The 21,294-nt window shown below is 31.6% G+C and overlaps 1 protein-coding gene across 3 annotated transcripts in view; it reads right to left on the reverse strand.

Annotated features, from left to right (window-relative positions):
* Positions 1-1,296: 1,296 nt before the first annotated feature.
* Positions 1,297-21,294, reverse strand: part of LOC111628338 (AMP deaminase 2-like) — a 77,510-nt gene continuing 57,512 nt past the window's right edge. For 2 of the 3 annotated variants that reach the window (XM_023372109.1, XM_023372108.1), the window contains exon 11: positions 1,297-1,491. In XM_023372109.1, the coding sequence (XP_023227877.1) occupies positions 1,327-1,491 (165 nt within the window). In that variant the 3' untranslated portion in view covers positions 1,297-1,326. The remainder of the gene's footprint in view (positions 1,492-21,294) is intronic. The other variant, XM_023372110.1, reaches the window with a different exon arrangement.

Consider the following 21,294-nt stretch of genomic DNA (forward strand, 5'->3'; position numbering starts at 1 on the left):
AATATAACAAAAATTAAACCTAGAGTATGTATAAAATAAACAGCATCGCAACGATAAATTGCCAATAGAAAAATGTATATTGTAAACACGTGTGAGGAAGAAGAGTTACANTTCAAGGCATCATTTAAAGACACGGCAATTAACTATAGGGAGGCAGAAACTTTCTCCCATACATGGAGATCTTTATTTCGTCACCCCATAAACCTAATTTGACACCACTGATCATGCGTCAGATTCAACCAGTAACATCTCACTTCTTTTAGTTTTTCAAACTCTGTGCTATATTTGAACATTGTTTTGAACTGTCTTCTATCTTCCTAATTACTTTTCAACCAGAAGATGACAACTTAAGTTTGTCAAATATGTTCTTTTTTATTATATCAATATTATGCCGCTGGATTTTCTGGTTTGGCGAGTGTTTTTTTATAATATTAACCCAGTTCTCTGTCATTACTACATATTCGTTAGTTGTAATTATTAGTGTTTTACTTGTAATATTGTTTCTCTACTCTCAAACACTCTCTTCACAATTGTCATTTTATTTTTATTATGATCATAAACATTAATACAGAGTGGCATATATGTATGTCCTGATGGAAAAATAATGTAATTTTTGAACAGTTTGTTAGAAGCAACTTACATTTGAGACTTTCATACGAAATTAGTTGGCACTGAAGTAGTGTTTGACAATCTCAAACAAATGTGTCAAATATGCAAAACAATAATGCATCCAGCTTTTTCTGGTGCATCCATACTATGGATGCACCAGAAAAAGCTGGATGCATTATCAAATTGTTTTCTGTATAAGCCCAGATTTAAACTCCCCTATACTTTGCTATATGAGGAGCAACTAAAAATAATTAGTTTCTGTAATAAACAGCCTTTAGATTTTTCAGGAGTGCATCAGGGATTCAACAAGAAAAATTTCAGCAGTGGTCAGATACCAATTTTATGAATGCCTACAGAATTTGCTTGTGTCTGAAGGGAAATATTTTGAAAATTATATTTCGCAGTCCATTTCTTCTTAATTGTATTGTAGTTTTTCTTTGTTTTAAACAATAACCATTTGCTCATCCTGTGTCGAGCACTGGCAACCTTGTACCATACATAACGTGATGTGAGAACAAAACAAGGCAATCTTTTGTAAAATAAATAAATTTATCTTTCTGGGCAATGTTTAACACACATAACTAACAAATTGCATTTGATTTTAATTGAATTCTATTATTACTTTTGAATTTATTTTTCTGCCAAGATATACATATATGTCATCCTGTAACAAAAAAGTAAAATCAGATATTTAAACTATCTTAATTATAATACATACTATAATCTGGGAACTTGAATAAGCCATCTAACATTATCTGAATAAACATTGTATGTTACTGCCCATTTGGCAAGATTATCCCATTCATCCTTTCTTCTACCATAGACAGAAAGACGCAATTCTGCATTTTGGTATTTACTTTCCTCCAGATCACTCATAACTTCCTAAACAAATAAAAAAAATTAATCATCAAAGCACATATCAACATAAAATGACAAAACTTTCAGGTTGTATAATTAATAGCATTATTATGCATTTTAAACCTAAGTACATAAAATTCCTTAACTTAGTGTTGCAATCACTCAAATCTTAAATAGTTTAATATCTTTAAATTTTTTAATCACAATCATGAATTCAATTAACTTGGCAAATAACCCATATATGCTTTAAAGTTAAATTTAACAGGTAACCCATAGGTTATTTGCAATTTATAATAATACTTTTCTTTGTCTTCAAGCTTATTTTATTAGAATTCAGATACAAAACATTACAAAACTTAATTTTAAAAAATTTTAAATTACAAATTAAAGTTGACACTTTTGCACTTATACCTTTTTTAAAAAAAGATGGTTTCAAATATATATGATGATTATTATTTAATAATGACAAAACAATTTCAAATAATTTACAGAAGCTAGAGACAAAAGTGTCAATCAGTAAATAAACAAAATAACATCAGTTTTCATTAATTATTTAATTACAAATTTGCTCCTACTTTAAATACTTTAACAAGGCCTTATATATCAAGACCAGCCTCAATATAGAAGTGTAAGGTTTGTGCAATTGTGCTGTGTGCAATTGTCAGGACGATCGAGGGGTTGAGACAATCGTGCGTGGTCATGGTGTACACAATGACCATTCACTTTTTCCATTTTTAATAAAATATAAAAATATTCTTATTGTTACAATTCTCCTTTGATATTTCTTTTTGAGAAGAGAGTCCAATAAAAGTCTGAATGCTATGTTTAATGTCTACACTCAGTCCCTTGATGGTGTGAGACTAATCGGGGGTAGGATGTTTACGAGTTCTTGTTCTTCCCAAGTTCGTAATTCAGTCCAAAGTTCAAAGTCAAAGTTCAAAGTCTATTGAAGACAGTGGCAACAAGAGGCAGGTAATCCACGGACACACTCACAGTATAGAAAAATAACTTTTCTCTGTGTCATCATCGCACTTGCCTTTTATATGGGGGCTCTGTTCTCGAGATTTCCCCATGTACGTCACAGGTGATGATCTTCTTTGACCAATAGTGGGCGAAGTGACAAAATTACGACACAATGGTTAACTCATCTTCTACAAGGAAGTATCCTCGTGGGAACATAGTTTTATGAGCGATTTTTATGAGAAAATTTGTTGGTTGTTTTTCTCTTTTTGAGTTAACCCTAACTTTTATAAAATCATTTTGGTTTCGAAACAAAACAGTAGATGAGAATGAATAAAAATATTTCAAATTTTAAATCCGGGCCCTCACAATGGTCTTCTGCAAGATCAATGGCCTTGAGGCATGCTGGTAAGTTTGGATCTAACAGCTTGAAAGAGAGCAACTCAAGGAAAATGAACAGATCTGGGAAGCATAACAATGGATCTTAGAGGAAGAACAAATTTTAGAGCAAAGAATGTTGTGTCCTTGAAACACAAATTTTTAAAAGATTTCTCTTTTCTATCCCATGTACAGTACCAATTGGTCTTTTCTCATCTCCTGGTAACAATTCGAACCTTTTGGGGCATGGGAGAGGTCATCATCAACACTTATCCCAATTGGCTAAAATTCCTCTGAATTTTCAAATTCTTCCTTGTAATTCCAGCCTTTTGTTTTCCTTTTTAACAGAAGGAACTTTTGTTTTAGTGAGACTAAGTCTCACTTTGTTTTAATTTTGAAAGGTGAGAGTTTAACTGTCCAGCTGGATGTTCGTTATCTTTAAGACAAAGTTTTGAGTTCAGTGCAGGGCCTCACAAAGTCTATTATCAAACACGAATGCTGCATTTTACAGATTCAGAATTTTGAGAGCTACAATTAGACACAATTTATAAGATCATATAAAATAAATCAATAAATTTTGATATTGATAAGTAAATACAGTAGAATCTCGTTAACAAGATTTTAAAGGAAACACTGGGGAAAAAAAAAACAATAATAATAATTCTTAGGCAGGAAAACTTTTTATGCAGAAATTGTAAAAAAAAATAATCTCTGTATATTCAATTTTTCTCAATATCAAGGTAATATAACATAGCACAGTGTAACAGTAGAATAGTAAGATGCACGAACTATAGCAGGTGCTTAAGTGTCACGTCGATAGGACAAATCAACAGTTAACAAATGCACCGGATAGAGGTATGGTCAAAACAATAAGACCCCAGAAAAATTAGCAACCACCTCGGGTGTTCAAGTGTTTGATATGCAATATATTGAACATCTAGAGTTACTTTACTAAAACTTTACTATTTTCCTAAGTGATAAATTTATGGCAAGGAAAATGTTATGATTTGTCTCCAAAAGAAACTTCTTAAGTGCATAAAATATTGTTGATGGGGCCAATATTTAGAATTTCTTATGTAGGAAAACTTGATATGCAGAAACTTGTTGTGCAGGAAATTTTAACATGTATCTTATGGTGTAAATGCCAGAACAGGAAAATTTGGACTTATGTGGGACCGACCTTCTTAAATGGGTTCTACTGTATATAAAATTAATGTATCGCACTGCAATGTAATAGCAATTACATTATATTTTTACATTTAAAATATTACACATACAATTCAACATACAAGATCTATTATAAGAAATATATTTTATTAGCAACTATGAATTATGGATTATTTGTAAATCTTAGTCTTGTATTTCTAATTTATTTTCTTCAGCTACATCAGATACTAATATTTGGGAATTGAAAAATCCTTACTCATTATATCAATTAGAAATGGATTTATCAGAAATGAGATATATTCCATGATATAAAGAATTTACCATAACTTCAAAATTGTTAAATAATTCTTATAGTTTACTACAGAATTCTTGTAGGTTTTGATCTTGTACATCAATTTTAGGATAGACAAAAGAAACAGTTAAATTTCTTAAGATCATTTTAAAAAACCTGTAGTGATGTACAGTACACTCCACAGAAAATTCTAAAACTAAAAAAAAAAGGTCACACAAATGGCATATCCACATAACTCATGTTTTTCAAAGTTGTAAAAATATCACTCAATACTTTTTAAATTTCATACAGATTAAAACATTGTTTTTCCTGCTCCTTTTTGTTTTATTTCAACAAAGCTTTTCCTTTCTTTTTCTCTTTGTAGCATGTTTATATATGCTGAATGGAGTAGTCTCTATTAAACTTAAATTGTAACTTATATATGTCTGTGATGCTTTAGTCTACCTAGATACGTGAAGCATACCTCTATAGACTTTTAAATTATATTTATTTAATAGAGAGGTTGAGGCGCACGTTTTAAACGTGTAAACGTGTACGTGTGACGTTCGGCGCCGCTTTCCCGTAAGCCTAAAAGTTTGACGATGGTGTTTGGAATGTCGAGCGTGATTCCACCGACTANATAACACCCGGCTTTATCATCTCCCGGGATGGGTATGCTTATATGTAAAGTTGGCTATTATGCATTCGTATTATACCAAGCAGAATGTTGTCCAGATGCATATAGCCTCACTTTGAAGCATGAAGTAATTCTTAAATATATTTTTTATACTTGAGCACCACTTTTAGGGATAATGATATTGTCAGTAGTGTATACCATAAATCTGATTATTGTCCTTTCTTTCTTCCAGCATGCTCCAGCAACACATTTTCACGCAAGACGCTAGGATTCAGTGCATTAGTTAGGTGTGCACTTACACACTGTGCAAATATATTACACATGGCAAAGAAAAAATTGCAGTAATGGATGGATACTTGAAAAGACTAATACAAAAGTTGACTGAAAAGTACATTTATAATACACCAGAGGAATCCCTCCTTAACACCAAAAAGACAGACAGCTTACTCCTGTTGATTCTAGACATATAGTAGTTGATTATAATGTAAGGGTCAGGTCACTGTATAAAGAAATTGCTAGGTATTTAGACATCAACAAATAGCTATTGTCAAAACACCACAGTATACAAATTACTGTGTAATAGTATTAATTTATCAAGAGTACCACAAATATCAATTTATCTTATCCTGGTCACAAATAAGAGATTTGGACACAATTTGGCATACATCAATTCTATGAGTATTTCACTATCCACTGAAGTATTCATAGAATTGATGTATAGATACAATATTGAAAAATACATCAGTCACCTCTTTAGCCATTTATGCCACAGAACCCAGGATGAAAGCAAATCTCAAAAAGGCAGAACTGAATTGCCTTGACTTCAAAGATGATCATTTACAAGCTTTAGAAATATTGGAAATATTTGAAGCTACAAGGAGGAGTGAATGCATCAATTACAAAAATAGAAAATTGCTGTCAGCATCTTGGCAGTCTTTTTATGATAATCACCAAACAATGCTTAAATATGATTGCCAAATACAATCGTTGTTATTGACCATTATATAGAATTAGTTTGATGTTTCTTTATAATTTGTATAATTTTTTAATATCTGTGAAATCTTAAAATGTGTAGAAATCAGTAAATAGATGCCTAGCCATTCCAAAATTTTAAATATGGTAAATTCAGCATGGAACTCCATGACATTCCAAACAGAATGCAAGAATTTTAAGTTATTGTATTGTTTAAATTCAATGTTGACCTATACATTGGACTGAAAATGTTCGTCTGTTTATTAAAATTTGTGGGGAAATTAGAAAAGATTATTCTTTATTGTTTTCTCCTATAGGCTTATGAATTTCTCAAACAGCATTTAGACTACAGCTAACTTCTATCTAGCCCAAGTCTTTACTTTAACAATAACATTTTTATTCAATACATTATTCTTATCATCATCCTTTGCTATAGCTAAGCATCTTTTGCATGTATTTGTGTTGAATATTGTAATGGTAAATTTTAATTGTAAATGACTTCTTTTAAACTCTTCTTTTTCCTGGTAAAGAAAAGTGTCCATTCTAATGTTACGTTTTTTGCCCAGAATACAGTAAAAAAAAATTTGAAACCAAGCACCAAAGACATGGAGTGGCTTAAATTAAATACTTTTTACTAAATATTCTGTGTCAAAATGATAATGAGTCTTATATGCCATAATATATAATAATTAGTAATTACTGCAGTGTGTTTTTAATATTTAAGAGTTCTAATTTAACAATAAAATATTAATACTTTAAACTTTTCTGTATGTATCAATACCTTTCTCAGTAACAAACCATGGGATATTCCATCACTAAGTAAAAATCCTCCTACTTGATGCTGCACAGGACCTGCTTCTCCACAATGTGGGCGTAAAACAAATGTATTAAGTCCTCGTTCCCTATATAAAATATAAATTAAATAATTTTATCGTGAAAATGAGACAACATTCTTTCTTACTTCCTAAATATGATTAGATCTCATTTTTAAATCAACAAGTTTGTAATATTTTTGTTTTAAGTAAATTAAATTTATACAGTCACTTACTTCCTAAAGTGATTTAGAACACACATGTTGGCATACATATAATACAAATAATAATTATAAGGAGGATTTTCAATATCTGTCCAATCTTGAGGTAGAGCAGTATCTTTTTCAAACATGGGATTTTCCGGTTTGGATTCATCATCAACCGAATCAAATCCTACAACCTGAAATAAGCATGGTTTATTTTGAACAAATGAGAATTAGTTGCAATTACCCAAATCAAATATAAAATGAAATTTACATATTGCAAAAATTTGAACAACTCAGGATGGCTCTTTGGATTATTGGTAGCCTCAAAGAGGGGCATGTATATATTCTCTAATATTTCTTGAAAATTTTCCACTAAATTGTTTGTCCTATAAACATCACTGAAAAAAATTAAAAAAAAGGTCTGTAACAACAAATATAAGAGAGAGAAATATTATATATATTTAATATCTTTATTAAGTTTTGAATTAATATACAGAATAAATGTCAATGCTTTATTTTATAAGAGGATTTAGTTACGCTTAACAACTACTTTATTTAAGAATGCAGAGATGACCACATTCCTTGACTGCAAACTTCCAATATTCTATTGGAATTCCATCATGTTCAGAAGATAAAATTTAAAAAAACAATAGAAAATGGTTATTTCTTCTTACTTATTATACCATCAAGCACATCATTTTTCAGTGTTTGGAATATAGAAATCTAGTTCCATTACATTCAGGAGCTATTAACGTTTCCATCATGTTACAGGATCTTCAAAATGAAGTCAAACTGACTCTCATCATACCAAATCAAGAACTATCTACCACTTCAAATAATGACAAGAAGTGTCCAAATTTTCAATCAAATTCTAGCATTACTCAATGATTTATTAATCTTCTTATAAAATAGCATTATATAAAGATAATAGTTACTTTATAATACTATAATACTCCTTTGTCTCCTCATATTTTCTTAATTCATCACTAGTATGAGGTTATATCTAGATTAGAGTTACTTGTTTTCACAATAAACCTTTCAATATATCATCATACAAATTGGAATTTTTACTATTTTGTTTATTTCTAACATATATACATAGTGCCAATTAAGCAACATCCATTAATTCCATCAAACTCTTCTTCATAATTAAATGTGTCTTGCTCATCAAACATACAAATAATTTTATTTCATAAGCAATGCCTACAGTTAACATTTCACAATCATTTAGAGAATACAAAGACAAGAACATAATCAAATTCTTTTTATCATAACAATTTTTGTAACTACATATCCAAACATCAAAGGCATATCCCATTCCACTATATTTTACAGAAAAGTCTAATAGAGATTCCATTACCTCAACAAGATTAATTACAATCAATTACAACATTATCCCAAATGAGAAATTAATTTACCATTAAAATACCCTGTAGTTCTATCATTTGCTAAACAATCCATTCTCAACAAACATTTTATTACACAAATTTTTCCATCTTCCAAAATTTAACTTTCACATAAATATCACAATCAATCAATATTGAATCACATCACTATTTTAAATGCTAGGCATTTCCATTCTACTGTCAAGCAAACATGACACAATTTCCATCATATCATCATGGAAGTCTACAAAACTTGGCAACATTATGATGATAAAACAAACTGCTAAAGTTCTAGTTACCAAAAATATTTAATCAAAAATGTTTTTACATTTACATAGGTCAATCTTAGCTGACAAAATAATACACTGGTGTGCAAAACTTAAGGACGAGATAGATAAAGTAACAGAACTTATGAACAACTCGGTGGAAATGAATGAAAGTACAGGAGCATCTTCCCAGAGGTCTCTTGGTTGTGCACAGAATGCTTGACGTCACATGATGTCAGGTCAGTGCAACTAAAGCGCCAAATGCGGCTGGCCACACAACACGAGGCAGTTGAAGAAATGGTAAAAGACAGTGTGTGTCAATCAGTGAGCAGTTACAGTGCACTGTGATAGTGTTCTTTATTACAACATGGCCCAGAGATGACATTTGGATGACTTCACACGGAGAAGAATCATTGAGAGACTGGAAGAAGGACGAAGTGTGATGAGTGTAGCCCAGGAGTTTGATATTGCTCACAGCATTGTTTCACGTGCATGGGGAGCGTTCCAAACCACAGGCACTGCTGCCCAAAGGAGAGGAGGTAGTCGGCCACGATCAACTACAGCAGCAGATGACCGCTACATTGTGCAACAGGCAATAAGGGACCCATGTCAATCAGCAGGTGCAATTGCAATCACATTTAACAGGACTGCAAGGCAAGCAATCTCATGCACCACAGTGGCATGGCGACTGCATAGGGGTGGTCTCTTTGCCCGAAGACCAGTACGTTGTGTTCCATTGACACCAGCACATCGGCGGCATCGTTTGCGATGGTGCCAAGAGCATAGGGACTGGACCAACGAGGAGTGGGGTCGCGTGCTCTTCTCGGATGAGAGCAGGTTCAGTCTGAGTAGTGATTCTGGACGTACCCTCATATGGCGAGAGGTGGGAACACGTAATGCACCCAGGAACATTGTCGAACAATATCATTTTGGTGGTCAAGGTGTTATGGTGTGGGGAGGCATAATGTTGCATGGGCGTACTGACCTCCAAATCTTTGAACGTGGTATTGTCACTGGTCAACGTTATTGTGACACTGTACTCCCTTCCTCATGTGCGTCTTTTCAGAGGTGCATTCGGCCCTGACTTCATTTTTATGGATGACAATGCTCGACCACATCGAACAGTGCAGGTGGAGGAGCTCTTGGAGCAAGATGATATTCGGCGAATGGACTGGCCTGCCCATTCCCCCGACTTAAATCCCATCGAGCATGTGTGGGATGCATTGGGGAGACATATTGCATCATGTCCAAAAGCACCAATGACCATCCAGCAGTTGTCAACCGCACTGGTGGAGGAGTGGAACGCCCTTACCAACCACAGGAACTCCTTACCAACCTTGTGGCAAGCATGGGAGCACGTTGCAGAGCGTGCATTACCATCCGTGGTGATCACACACCCTACTAACAATCATGTCTTGCCTTTTTGTAATGTCCAGAGGACCATCAGATATCGCAGTGACTTTAGTGTAATTACTGTCGTTGAATAAAAGTGTCATTTCTGTTTGTCTCGTTGCGTATTTCTGTCAGTTAACTTCTTACTATACTGTAGCAGTTCTTTCTATATATGGGCCAAGTTTCATCGAGCTATGTTACTTGGCAGTGACACAACATGCAAACGTTACGTTCGTCCTTAAGTTTTGCACACCAGTGTATGTTGAAACAGTATTTTATATATTATATATAGTTAAAATACTATAGTTATTACTGTTACATTAGGTTAGGAATGTGTACATTTTGGGTAGGTATGTAAGAAAGACTATCTAAAATATAGGTTTATTCTAAATTAATTTCTGTTTTTCTTATATCTAAATACATATCAATGTTTCTCTTTGATTACTTGCTGATGGAAAGTTTGTGGGTTTGCAGTTGAAACACTAAATTTAAAATTTGATTCATATTTGATATAATTGCACTTCATATTAATTTCTCTAGGTGCTGATTTGTTAATTGTAAACAACAATTAGATGTAGTATAATGATTTGCAACTATATGTGGTTTCATATATGGATAATAAGTAGCATGTTGCATTTTTTAAATATTTGTAATTTTATTTTAAGAACTTGTCTCCAAAATTCATTAAACCAACTTTGTGGCCGTTGTAATGTTGTGATCTTGTAAACTCTGTTTCTCCTCAAGCTGTTTCATGATGTAAAGTTTTAAGAAGTGCAAATAATTACTACTTTAAAAAACTTAAATATGCATGCCTAAAAAACTTGAAAAAAAGAACAAACAAAAACATTTTCAAAATTTACAATTAAAGATTTCATTGCAATAGTAATAGTATAAGAAGTTTCTTTTTATAAAGAAATTGTTCAGAATTGAAGGTGCTGCTGATTTATTATATTTGTATGTCAGTATTTATTTATTTTAATTCATATTCTACATTTTATATATTTTGTTCTGTTCTTTCTAGAACAGAACAAAATATTAAAAATTCATACTGTAAATATAAAAGTATTTTTAGTAAGTATTTTGTAATTAATTTTAATATTTATAAATAAAGTTTTTTGTTACAAAATGTATGAATTAATTCACTGTTTTCATTTATTTTTGATTTTAATTTTATTATTAGCAACTAATAATATGATTAGTTACATTAAATTTAATACAAATTTTCGATATATTGACATCACATTTATAGTTATAGAAATACAAATATCATATTTTAAAACTTACATTAATTAATTTCTTTTTTTCTTAGTGAAATAATCATTTAAAAACTTTTGAACAAAAGTAAACTAATTCTAACATTGGTAACAAGCTTATGAAATGTGATTTATTATTTCTCAAAAGTTAATATGGATGAGAATATATTTTTATTCTTATTTTGTATTATGAGTTTTGAAACTGTACAATACAGTTTTATCTTATCCAAGAAGTGTTTTGTTTCTTCATTAATTAATTATTAATAGACTTTTGAATTTTGATGACTTATTAGAAAATTAAATTTTAAAGCCAAAAAACAATAATACAAACCAAATAATAATTTTTATGTGCAGGTTTTAGCCGAAGAAAGGAAATCTCAATTAGCGACTCTCTCATCTGTATTAAACTCTGCACTTCACGAAGTTTCGGCAGCAATAGATTCAGAAAGAAATAAAGATGACCATTTGTGATTTTATATTGAAAGTACAGAAGTTTGTTTTTGAAAATTCATATCTTGTGTTTAAATGTAATAGTACAAATTTAAAGTCTACTTAATTTTAATTTTTTTTCTTAAATTTTAATTCTAATAATAAATCAAATATTTTAATAGTTTTGTTAAATGATGAGAAATGGTAAGATGTTATTTGTAATATTTTTATCTATTCAAAGATCGTAAGTTACTGTAAGTCTTTTGTAATGATGATTGTTATAAAAAAGAACATATTGAGTATACTATCATCTTGAATTATAAAAACTGTGCAATATATTGAATATGTTGTGTACATAATTAAAGCAAAATTACTTCTAGAAATGTTAGTTATAACATTTATACAGATATCATTTCTATTTAAATATTTCTAAAATTTATTCCAGATTATGCTCTTGTTTAGTATTTATATTTAAATATATATATTTTGATTTATTATTATTTTATTATTCAAACTTTGAGAAAAGCAGTATTTGTTCATTTAATAAAGATTTCATAAATTACATTTTAGGAATACTAAATTTATTTTAATTTCCTTTTTTTTATATAATTTTATGGACTAAATTTTAAAACATCATATACATGTAAGTTATATCCTTCCAAAATTAAAAGAAACAAATTCAAATTGTTGTAACTGATTGTTCGCAAGACTGCTATACGAAATATTCAGTTATACATTTATGTAAATTATATTGTATAATTTTTTTTAATATTTAATAAAATTATTCTATCTGAATTTTAAACCAGATGAAGTGTATATAAATGATCTAAAAATAAGCTACTATAATTCATAAGAGGTTATTTTTAGATAAATCTTAAACTTTAACCTATTTATAGTTAATATAAAATAATAAATCTAAATTGTTGTTAAAATAACGTTCACAATGAATTTATTCATATTTTATAGATTTAATGTTTTATCGTGATATTCTAAAGAAAATGCATCCATTTGAAGATTGTAAAAACTATGATAATTAATAAATGTTTTAAAGTAAGAAGTAATTTGTATGAAAAGTTTATTGAAATAAATATTATTTCATAGAACATAAGAAAGATTATAATTATTTTAAACAATTTTGTATCATAAAAAACAACCAATTACTGGTTAATAAGATGAAATCTTAGGCATAGTGTTACTTTCCCTGTGTTATGTATAGTAACATATACATAAGGGAAAGTAGTGGAATGGTGTTAAATTTGACCGAGTTTTTCCCAACTCTCCACGTTTTGAGACTCCTGAACCTTAAAAAGTGAAAAAAGGCAAAAAATTTCAGTGTGCGCTTATTAGTCTATTTCGTTTAATATCTCAGGATGGAGTAATGAAGAAACGAAATTTGGCACGGTAGTGCCAAATTTCGTTTTATAAGGGAAATTAATGCTATTAAATTTTGGTGGTTAACGGTTAAAGGGTTGGGGAGAGGGCCTCTCTTATTCTTTATGCTCGGTTCGATGCCTGCCTTCGCTAATTTGCTGTTCAATTTTATACTAGACCGACTTCCGGAAAAAGCAACACGTTTTGCGTTTCGTCAGAAATGTTCTAGAAAAAGGGTGGGCATCCCGCGAGCCACATTAATTTAATATTTTATGCGGCCCGCGTGGCACAAAATATTAATAAACATATCAATTTAAGGAAGTATGCAGCAAAAATTCTTTCGTTATTTTCTACAACTTACTGTTAGTAAAAATTTAATAAAAAGTAAAACGAAAAATCGGCTGACTCGCGTGAAAACTAAAACTAGCAGTGACTAATATTCAACCAAATATTTTGGATATACATTGACCCTCCTATAACACTGTTGATAATTCCGTTTTATATGAATTCCGTTTTATATGAATTCCATGTTCTATGAGTCACTTAGATTTTACAAATACGTGAGCCTTTCACAGTATGGCACACGTATTTGTAAAATCTAAGTGACTCGTACAACATGAATTCATATAAAACGGAATTATCAACAGTGTTATACGGGGGTCGACTACGTTTACATCAGTGACAGTAGTCGAATTAAGCATACTTATGTTAATTATTTATTTATGTATGATTATAAATTGTGATTTACCCACTTTTTTCTCTTGTGCGGCCCGCGTCAGTTCAAAAGTTTTAAATGTGGCCCTTACATAGAAAAAGGTCGCCCATCCCTGTTTCTAGAACGTTCTAGGTGAAATTATAAGTAGAGCTACCAAATGGCGTTTCATCACATATTTCATTGGAAATCGATGCATCAGCAATTTCTGACAATATGGAACTTTCGAAAGAACACATTCGTGTGATGTTGCTCTATCACTTCAAAAGTGGCTACGAGAAGCTCACGATCTCATCTGCAGACGTTTGATCAAACTTCTAAGTTAGAAGGTAATTTTCATTATTTAAATAAAACACACAAAAATTTACAATATTTTGTATTAAGATTTTAAAAAGCAAAGATAGTCAATACTCCGATCATTCAATTTTATTCTTATTTTACTAAACAAAAGTCCTGCTTCCGAGAATGCCCTTTTCGATTTGATTGATGTGGGTGGAATCGTCTTTAATGCATTTAAGAGAAGACGGATGTTATGATTTTTTTCCCCTGTAGCCTGGAAGATTTCTAACCGCATTACAGTATTTCTTCTGCTATCTAGTATTTTTGATTTGTCTACCTCGGTTTTTTTAATCTTTCCGCCCTGTAGGCATTAAAAGGGCCTTTTTTCCCCGCGTTTCTTTATACAGCGAGAATGTAGCGAAATGACGTCACGAGCAGTGTTGGCCAATTAGAAACCAGTTTCAGTCTGTTCGCTGTAAAGCGCTTCTCGAGCGCTGCATAAAGAAACGCGGGGTTTGCAAACCGATTATGAGTTCGGCCAGGCCCACAATGGGGCTGCCGGGTGATGAGGGACGGAGCCCGACATATCCGAACGGACCACCCCCCGAAAAATTCCTGGGGAATTTTTCGACCCGTTCGGTTTTGAGCCCGGGCCCCCCAGACTTATAGCCCAATAATTCGGCAGTTCGTTTGTCTTTTAATAATCAGGTTTATGAAAAACTTCATACTTGCAGACTTCATACTCGTTTGTATCCTTGCCTGATTTGCACAACCTGCCGTTACGCAGTTATTGAAGCTACTGGGCATGGTTAAAAATTAAGACAGCGTAAGCACAATTATTCCAGATATTACAGGTTCAGACAAGTAAAAAATTTTCAGAATCTTGTCACAAATAGGCTACGTATTGATTATTGACAATCTATGACATCAGCAAAAGTTTAAAAAACTAATAAGTGGGCTGAAAATTAATAAATACAAATGTATTCTGTTAGTTTATGGGTTAATAATTATACTTTCTATTTGCAAAATTTCCTCAACTTTAACACAAAATAAGAAAAAAGCCAACTTTTAAGAAATTTGCAGGATTTCCCGGGATGAGCAGAATTTCCCGGGTTAAAAAATAGCTGGGATCCCATTGGAGAAACCCTAGTTCTGCCTCATCCACCTTACAGTCCAGATTTGGTGCCAATTGACTACCATCTATTCCGCGTCCTGCAGAACCACAGGAACATAAACCATAGGAAGGAATATAAACCATAGAAATTCTCGAATGTCAGATATTGCCAATAAATTGGCAATATCTGACATTCGAGATTTTCCTGAAAGAAAACTCCAGTCATTCTCTGCTGACAGGATTGAAAGTTTGCAGCAAAGGAGTGATTGATATAGATCAGGAGTGTCCAATCCGCGGCCCAAGGCAAGTTCCAATGCGGCCCAATAAACGTGTAAACAAAACCGACAAATGTTTTAATTTTTTTATTATTTATTTCAACGGCATAAACTTAAAAAAGAAGTTTCACAAAGTCGTAAACCTTTATTCATATTTTATTTTTGAGTGGAAAGGAAATATTTCCNATTAGAGAGGTTGAGGCGCACGTTTTAAACGTGTAAACGTGTACGTGTGACGTTCGGCGCCGCTTTCCCGTAAGCCTAAAAGTTTGACGATGGTGTTTGGAATGTTGAGCGTGATTCCACCGACTATCCAAACACCATTGTCAAACTTTTAGGCTTACGGGAAAGCGGCGCCGAACGTCACACGTACACGTTTACACGTTTAAAATGTGCGCCTCAACCTCTCTAATATGTTCAAAAATGACAAAACAAAAACTATACCAATAAAACAATGATATTTACATGAATTGTAAAGTCCCAAAAATTAATTCACTTATTGAAACAATAATGACCATACAAATACATCCGACAACACCCTTTACCGGAAACTAGTCAGTCACGAGGACAAAAATCACAGAGTCATTATGTCATCTACATGTGTTGTCCTGCCCCAAATGTTTCCATTTTTTTTGTGATTTTTGACAAAAACATTTGAAAACAATAATCGCAAAATTCCGAGATAACAAAATATCAAAATTATGACATTTGTATGAATTTCAAGATTTCTTGATGAGCGCAACAAACTGGATATTGTAATTCTGGGTCAGTTAAAATCCTTTTTTAAAACTAACTAAAGACAGATGGTTAACAACATGAAGATACAAAAAGTTCTTCATTAGAAAACCAACATGATATTAAAAAACACACAATATACATTTGACTTTTCTTTGATGATCTATTGTTTCAATAAAACAACGATAGTCTCAATGATGCAAAATGGTGTTTCAATAAGCTCATTTTAATTTCCGGACTGTCTGAAAATACACCTTTGTGGTCAACTTTCTCTTCAGTCCTGACAAAAGTGTTTCTCTCCCTTTTTTACTTCCTTCATCTCTGCCTACACTTTTCTGTCCTAGTATCCCATTCTAGCCTGTCTGTTTCCCATCTCCTTAGTGTTCCCTCCCTCACACTGCTGGCTTCAAAGAAACAGGTTCACAGTTTCCATTTTGATTTTTTTTTTAACTCTTTCCACTCTGTGGGCACTAAGAGGGCCTCTATTAGCAAGCACATTATGGGTTCAGCCATGCCCACAATGTGGCAGCCAGGTGGTAAGGGATGGGGCCGACATATCCAGGAATGGACCACCCCCCGAAAAATTCCTGGAAATTTTTTAACCCGTCTGGATTTGATCCTGAACCAGTTGACCATCTGGCCGTCCACAGTTTCCATTATAATTACATCTACAATGGATTGCAAAAATAAGTGAAAGGAAAAAATGGAGTATAATGAAAGCAATAAAACAAATAACTTTATACACCAAATAGTATTTAGAATTAGGTAAAAGCCATACAACTGTATCATTGTTATAGAAAAAGATTTAATTCCAAAGTACGTTCAACAATACATAACTGTCCTCTTCAGACAATATCATTCATAGAGAACAGAACATTTGAATTCAAGAAATNGTATATCATCATACAAATTGGAATTTTTACTATTTTGTTTATTTCTAACATATATACATAGTGCCAATTAAGCAACATCCATTAATTCCATCAAACTCTTCTTCATAATTAAATGTGTCTTGTTCACCAAACATACAAATAATTTTATTTCATAAGCAATGCCTACAGTTAACATTTCACAATCATTTAGAGAATACAAAGACAAGAATACAAAGACAAGAACATAATCAAATTCTTTTTATCATAACAATTTTTGTAACTACATATCCAAACATCAAAGGCATATCCCATTCCACTATATTTTACAGAAAAGTCTAATAGAGATTCCATTACCTCAACAAGATTAATTACAATCAATTACAACATTATCCCAAATGAGAAATTAATTTACCATTAAAATATCCTGTAGTTCTATCATTTGCTAAACAATCCATTCTCAACAAACATTTTATTACACAAATTTTTGCATCTTCCAAAATTTAACTTTCACATAAATATCACAATCAATCAATATTGAATCACATCACTATTTTAAATGCTAGGTGTTTCCATTCTACTGTCAAGCAAACATGACACAATTTCCATCATATCTTATCCATCATGGAAGTCTACAAAACTTGGCAACATTATGATGATAAAACAAACTGCTAAAGTTCTAGTTACCAAAAATATTTAATCAAAAATGTTTTTACATTTACATAGGTCAATCTTAGCTGACAAAATAATAAAATAGATTATGTGACCACACCTTTAGCAACTCTTATTGCTAAGATGAGAATGACAATCATTAGCCTATTTTCACTTATTAAAAGATTAAGGTTCAGTTTCATAAAGTCTTTTTTGTGTCAAAAATTAAAATTAGTTACAAATTTTATTATAGTGGCACATAATCATATTTTTTGATCACACACTATTTGTTATGCTTACTAAATCTAATTATAAAAATATATGATGATGTGATTTCCGAAGCGACTTTTATTTTGATTTCAAAAAACTAATCTCAATGGTAAATACTTTTTGTAATGCCTAGTAACATTGTAAGATATTGTAGCCAAAGTCATTCAAATATCTAAAAAATATTCACTGAAAAGTCCACAATCTATTCTAATGAGTCATATCCTCAGCTTTTTTCATTCCAAAGTGACTTTAATCCCATCAGTGAATAACAATACTCCATGAAATCATATCAAAACGATGCTGTCCCGTGTTCAGTGGTAATTGAGTTTCAGTGGCATTGTAATTTTGGGGCCTAACATTGCTTTATTTTAGATAGTGTGTTAGACATGAAACCATTTACACCAAGTGTGTGGTCAATTTTTCCATAATTGGTCATGTATATCAGCTGAGTAAAAACTGATAATATGCAGAAAAAAATTCCTTTAAATCAAAGCTAGATTTTAAAATAAGAAATGCAATGATGGCAGCAAAAGTGTTAAAACAGGATTTGAGCAGCTTTAGAAATTCTCTCTTCATATGGTTTTTCATAATAAATACATATGATATGATCTAAAAAAAATAGCAAATACATCTTTGATGTGTCAAAGGTGTATCTGATGACTCAAAGGGTGACAATTTTTTTCTCAAGCAGTTTATCTATAATATAAGCACAAAAAACAGTTTAAACAATTATCCTTTCAGAGCCCTCCTTTCACTTCAGATTCACAACTGCACTGGAAACTGAAATCTTGAAGCCAGTGGAACATTTAAAAGTAGGAGGTAGAAAACATGAGTCCATTTTCTGTCAACCAATACTTTGAGTTCCGTACATCGAAAATCTCAGATTTTACAGCACCATGCATCGACAGCAGTTGCCCAAGCTGCCCCTGCCAGAATTGACAATAAGGTGCCAGAATTTACTAAATTCTATATCAAAACATTGTNAATTTAGTTAATTAATTTTACAACATTCTGGAAGAAGAAAATTGGCCTGGAGCACAAACACAAACTTGCAACTCCCACTTACCATGTGGATGTGTTGCCAGTTATGATAACCAGACCCCATGAGTGGTTCTACACTTCCAGACATTTTAAAATCAAATGTATCTAGAGGCAGATTTATTTAATGTGTTAATTTAAATAAATGCAGCATTTTTACAATAAGATGATGATTTACATGTCACTTGAAAAATAAACTTCATTAATGTTTAAAAACACTTCTCCATTATCAACTAATTTGAAAGAGAATCTTGCCTACCATACCATATCACATTTGAAAATATTGGAGCACTTAATGTTTCCTCCTACCACTTTTGCAACTTCCAAAAGTGACTAAGAACCTTCAGCTACAATTAGATCTTGTTTTGAAGGAAGCTTTCACAATATGTAAAAACATCCTTTAATCGTAATTTTGCAAATATCATCATGCAGTCATTCTTCTGCAAAACAAATTTCTATGCTATTGATGTTAGCAGAAGATATCAAAGCCATATTTTCATTCTTTAACAAATGAAAATGCAATTATAGACATGTTTAGGTTAAACAATGACTTCATTGTCAAAGTATGTATGTATTGTACATGAACATACAGAAAATGTTTTGTTTTTAAATAAATATTGTTATGTAACATTTCTTAATTGTTTTGACATTGACTTGTTACTTGAAATGAGTCAATTTTGTTGTTCTTTTACCCTGCTTATTGTACTGTATATTTTTTGTGACTATCCACCATATTATATGCTTTTGTCCTTCTGACAATTTCTCCTGCTCTTTATTCTTTCCAACTTCTAGAACTTTCTTATCTTCTTAATTATTATTTCTTAGAGGTGAGGTCCATTTCCTAGAATTCACCAACATTGTATGTGAGGTTATCTGAGGACATATGAAGCAAAAGGAAGGTCACTTTTGGGTTTGTGTTTGAAGAAAGAAGATCCCAAAACGGGAGAGATGATACAGTGCCCTGTGGCCAAGAGATAAATGAGCCTAGAACTTCGAGTGGTAACTTTGAAATTTTCAGGCCAAACTTTATTGTGTTAAGCAGACATTTCAGCTTTAAGAGTCTGAATGTGCAACCAAATTTTAGGATAAAATATATAAGAAAACTGAAGAACTGACAAAACGAAAGATACAAGCAAGTATTTTGCATTTAAACTCAAACATGGCCTTCGTGGTAATGAGAGATTCAGATATTCTTTCCTATCCTATTTGCCATCTTCACTACTTCTTACTCCCTATTTTCAATTTTCTTTTATTAGAGTAAGTGTAGTATTATACTGTTACAAAACACCTTTCAAGTATTATACCATTACAAAAGTGAGAAAGGTTTTTTGTAATAGTATATAGAAGTTCTAGCTTACAGTGCATAGAAGTGTAGTATTAAGAGTTAGTTTTAGGAAAATTATTATTGTAATCATTATTCTTGTTTACAGTATTGAATTATTGTGATCATGATTCAGTGTGACATGGCCATTTTATTTTTGTAATTGTTCTACCAACAATCGGGTTTAAGATTACTGCTGGAGTAGCCATCCTAGAGTTGGCATCCTTTACTGAACCTGTACATAGTTATATCATGCAAATATAAATTGAATTTGTAACATCTACTGTGAGTGTTTCTTTTTCTTGGGTGTTTGCCTTAGTGGGCTAACGAAAACTCTTTCATATCTCACATTTTTAAACGAGTCAGTTTTTCTCTTTCAAAATATTCCTGGTTTCTTTAATTTATTATAAAGTGTAAATTATAATGTTATAAAAAAAAGATCACATTGATACCAACAGCATTTGAAATACCAACCTCATGACAATGAAACTGGCATGCCTCCCAAGTCACCAGCCACACTGCAAATAATAGATATTCTGAAGGTTTTAAGTGATTGTGAAATTTTCAACTTTAATTTTCAGTAATGTGCCTTACTGCTTGGCACATATCAGTAGTCGGGGACACACTATAACCTCACCAAGTTTGATCAAAATTGGTGAGCCCACCATGACATTCTCTTGTTAGTTATTTTATAGTATATAAGAATATAGTTGCCATAAGTATTGTATAAATATAACACACACAACTTCTACTGTTCAGGTAATAGTTTTCATTGTAATATGTACATTTATAGTTGTAATCTAAAATTGATAATGTTTTTAACCAGACTGATGTTGAATAAAGAAAGTACTATTGAGAGACAGTTCAAAATGCATTTTCTTCAAAATTAATAAAACCTGTATAATCTATCTTATTTATCATTTAAACATGTTAAATAAATCTGTTTATTTATTTAACATTATGGATAAAGATGCTGTATTTTAACAAGATTTTAAAGTGTATGATCTAGACATTTGAACAATTTTTAAAATTTAAACTATTATTTTTTAACCTGTAAGTACTGA

The sequence above is a fragment of the Centruroides sculpturatus genome, unplaced genomic scaffold (assembly GCF_000671375.1).
Source record: "Centruroides sculpturatus isolate CEXI.00-Female unplaced genomic scaffold, Cexi_2.0 scaffold489, whole genome shotgun sequence".
Taxonomy (NCBI): Eukaryota; Metazoa; Arthropoda; class Arachnida; order Scorpiones; family Buthidae; genus Centruroides; species Centruroides sculpturatus.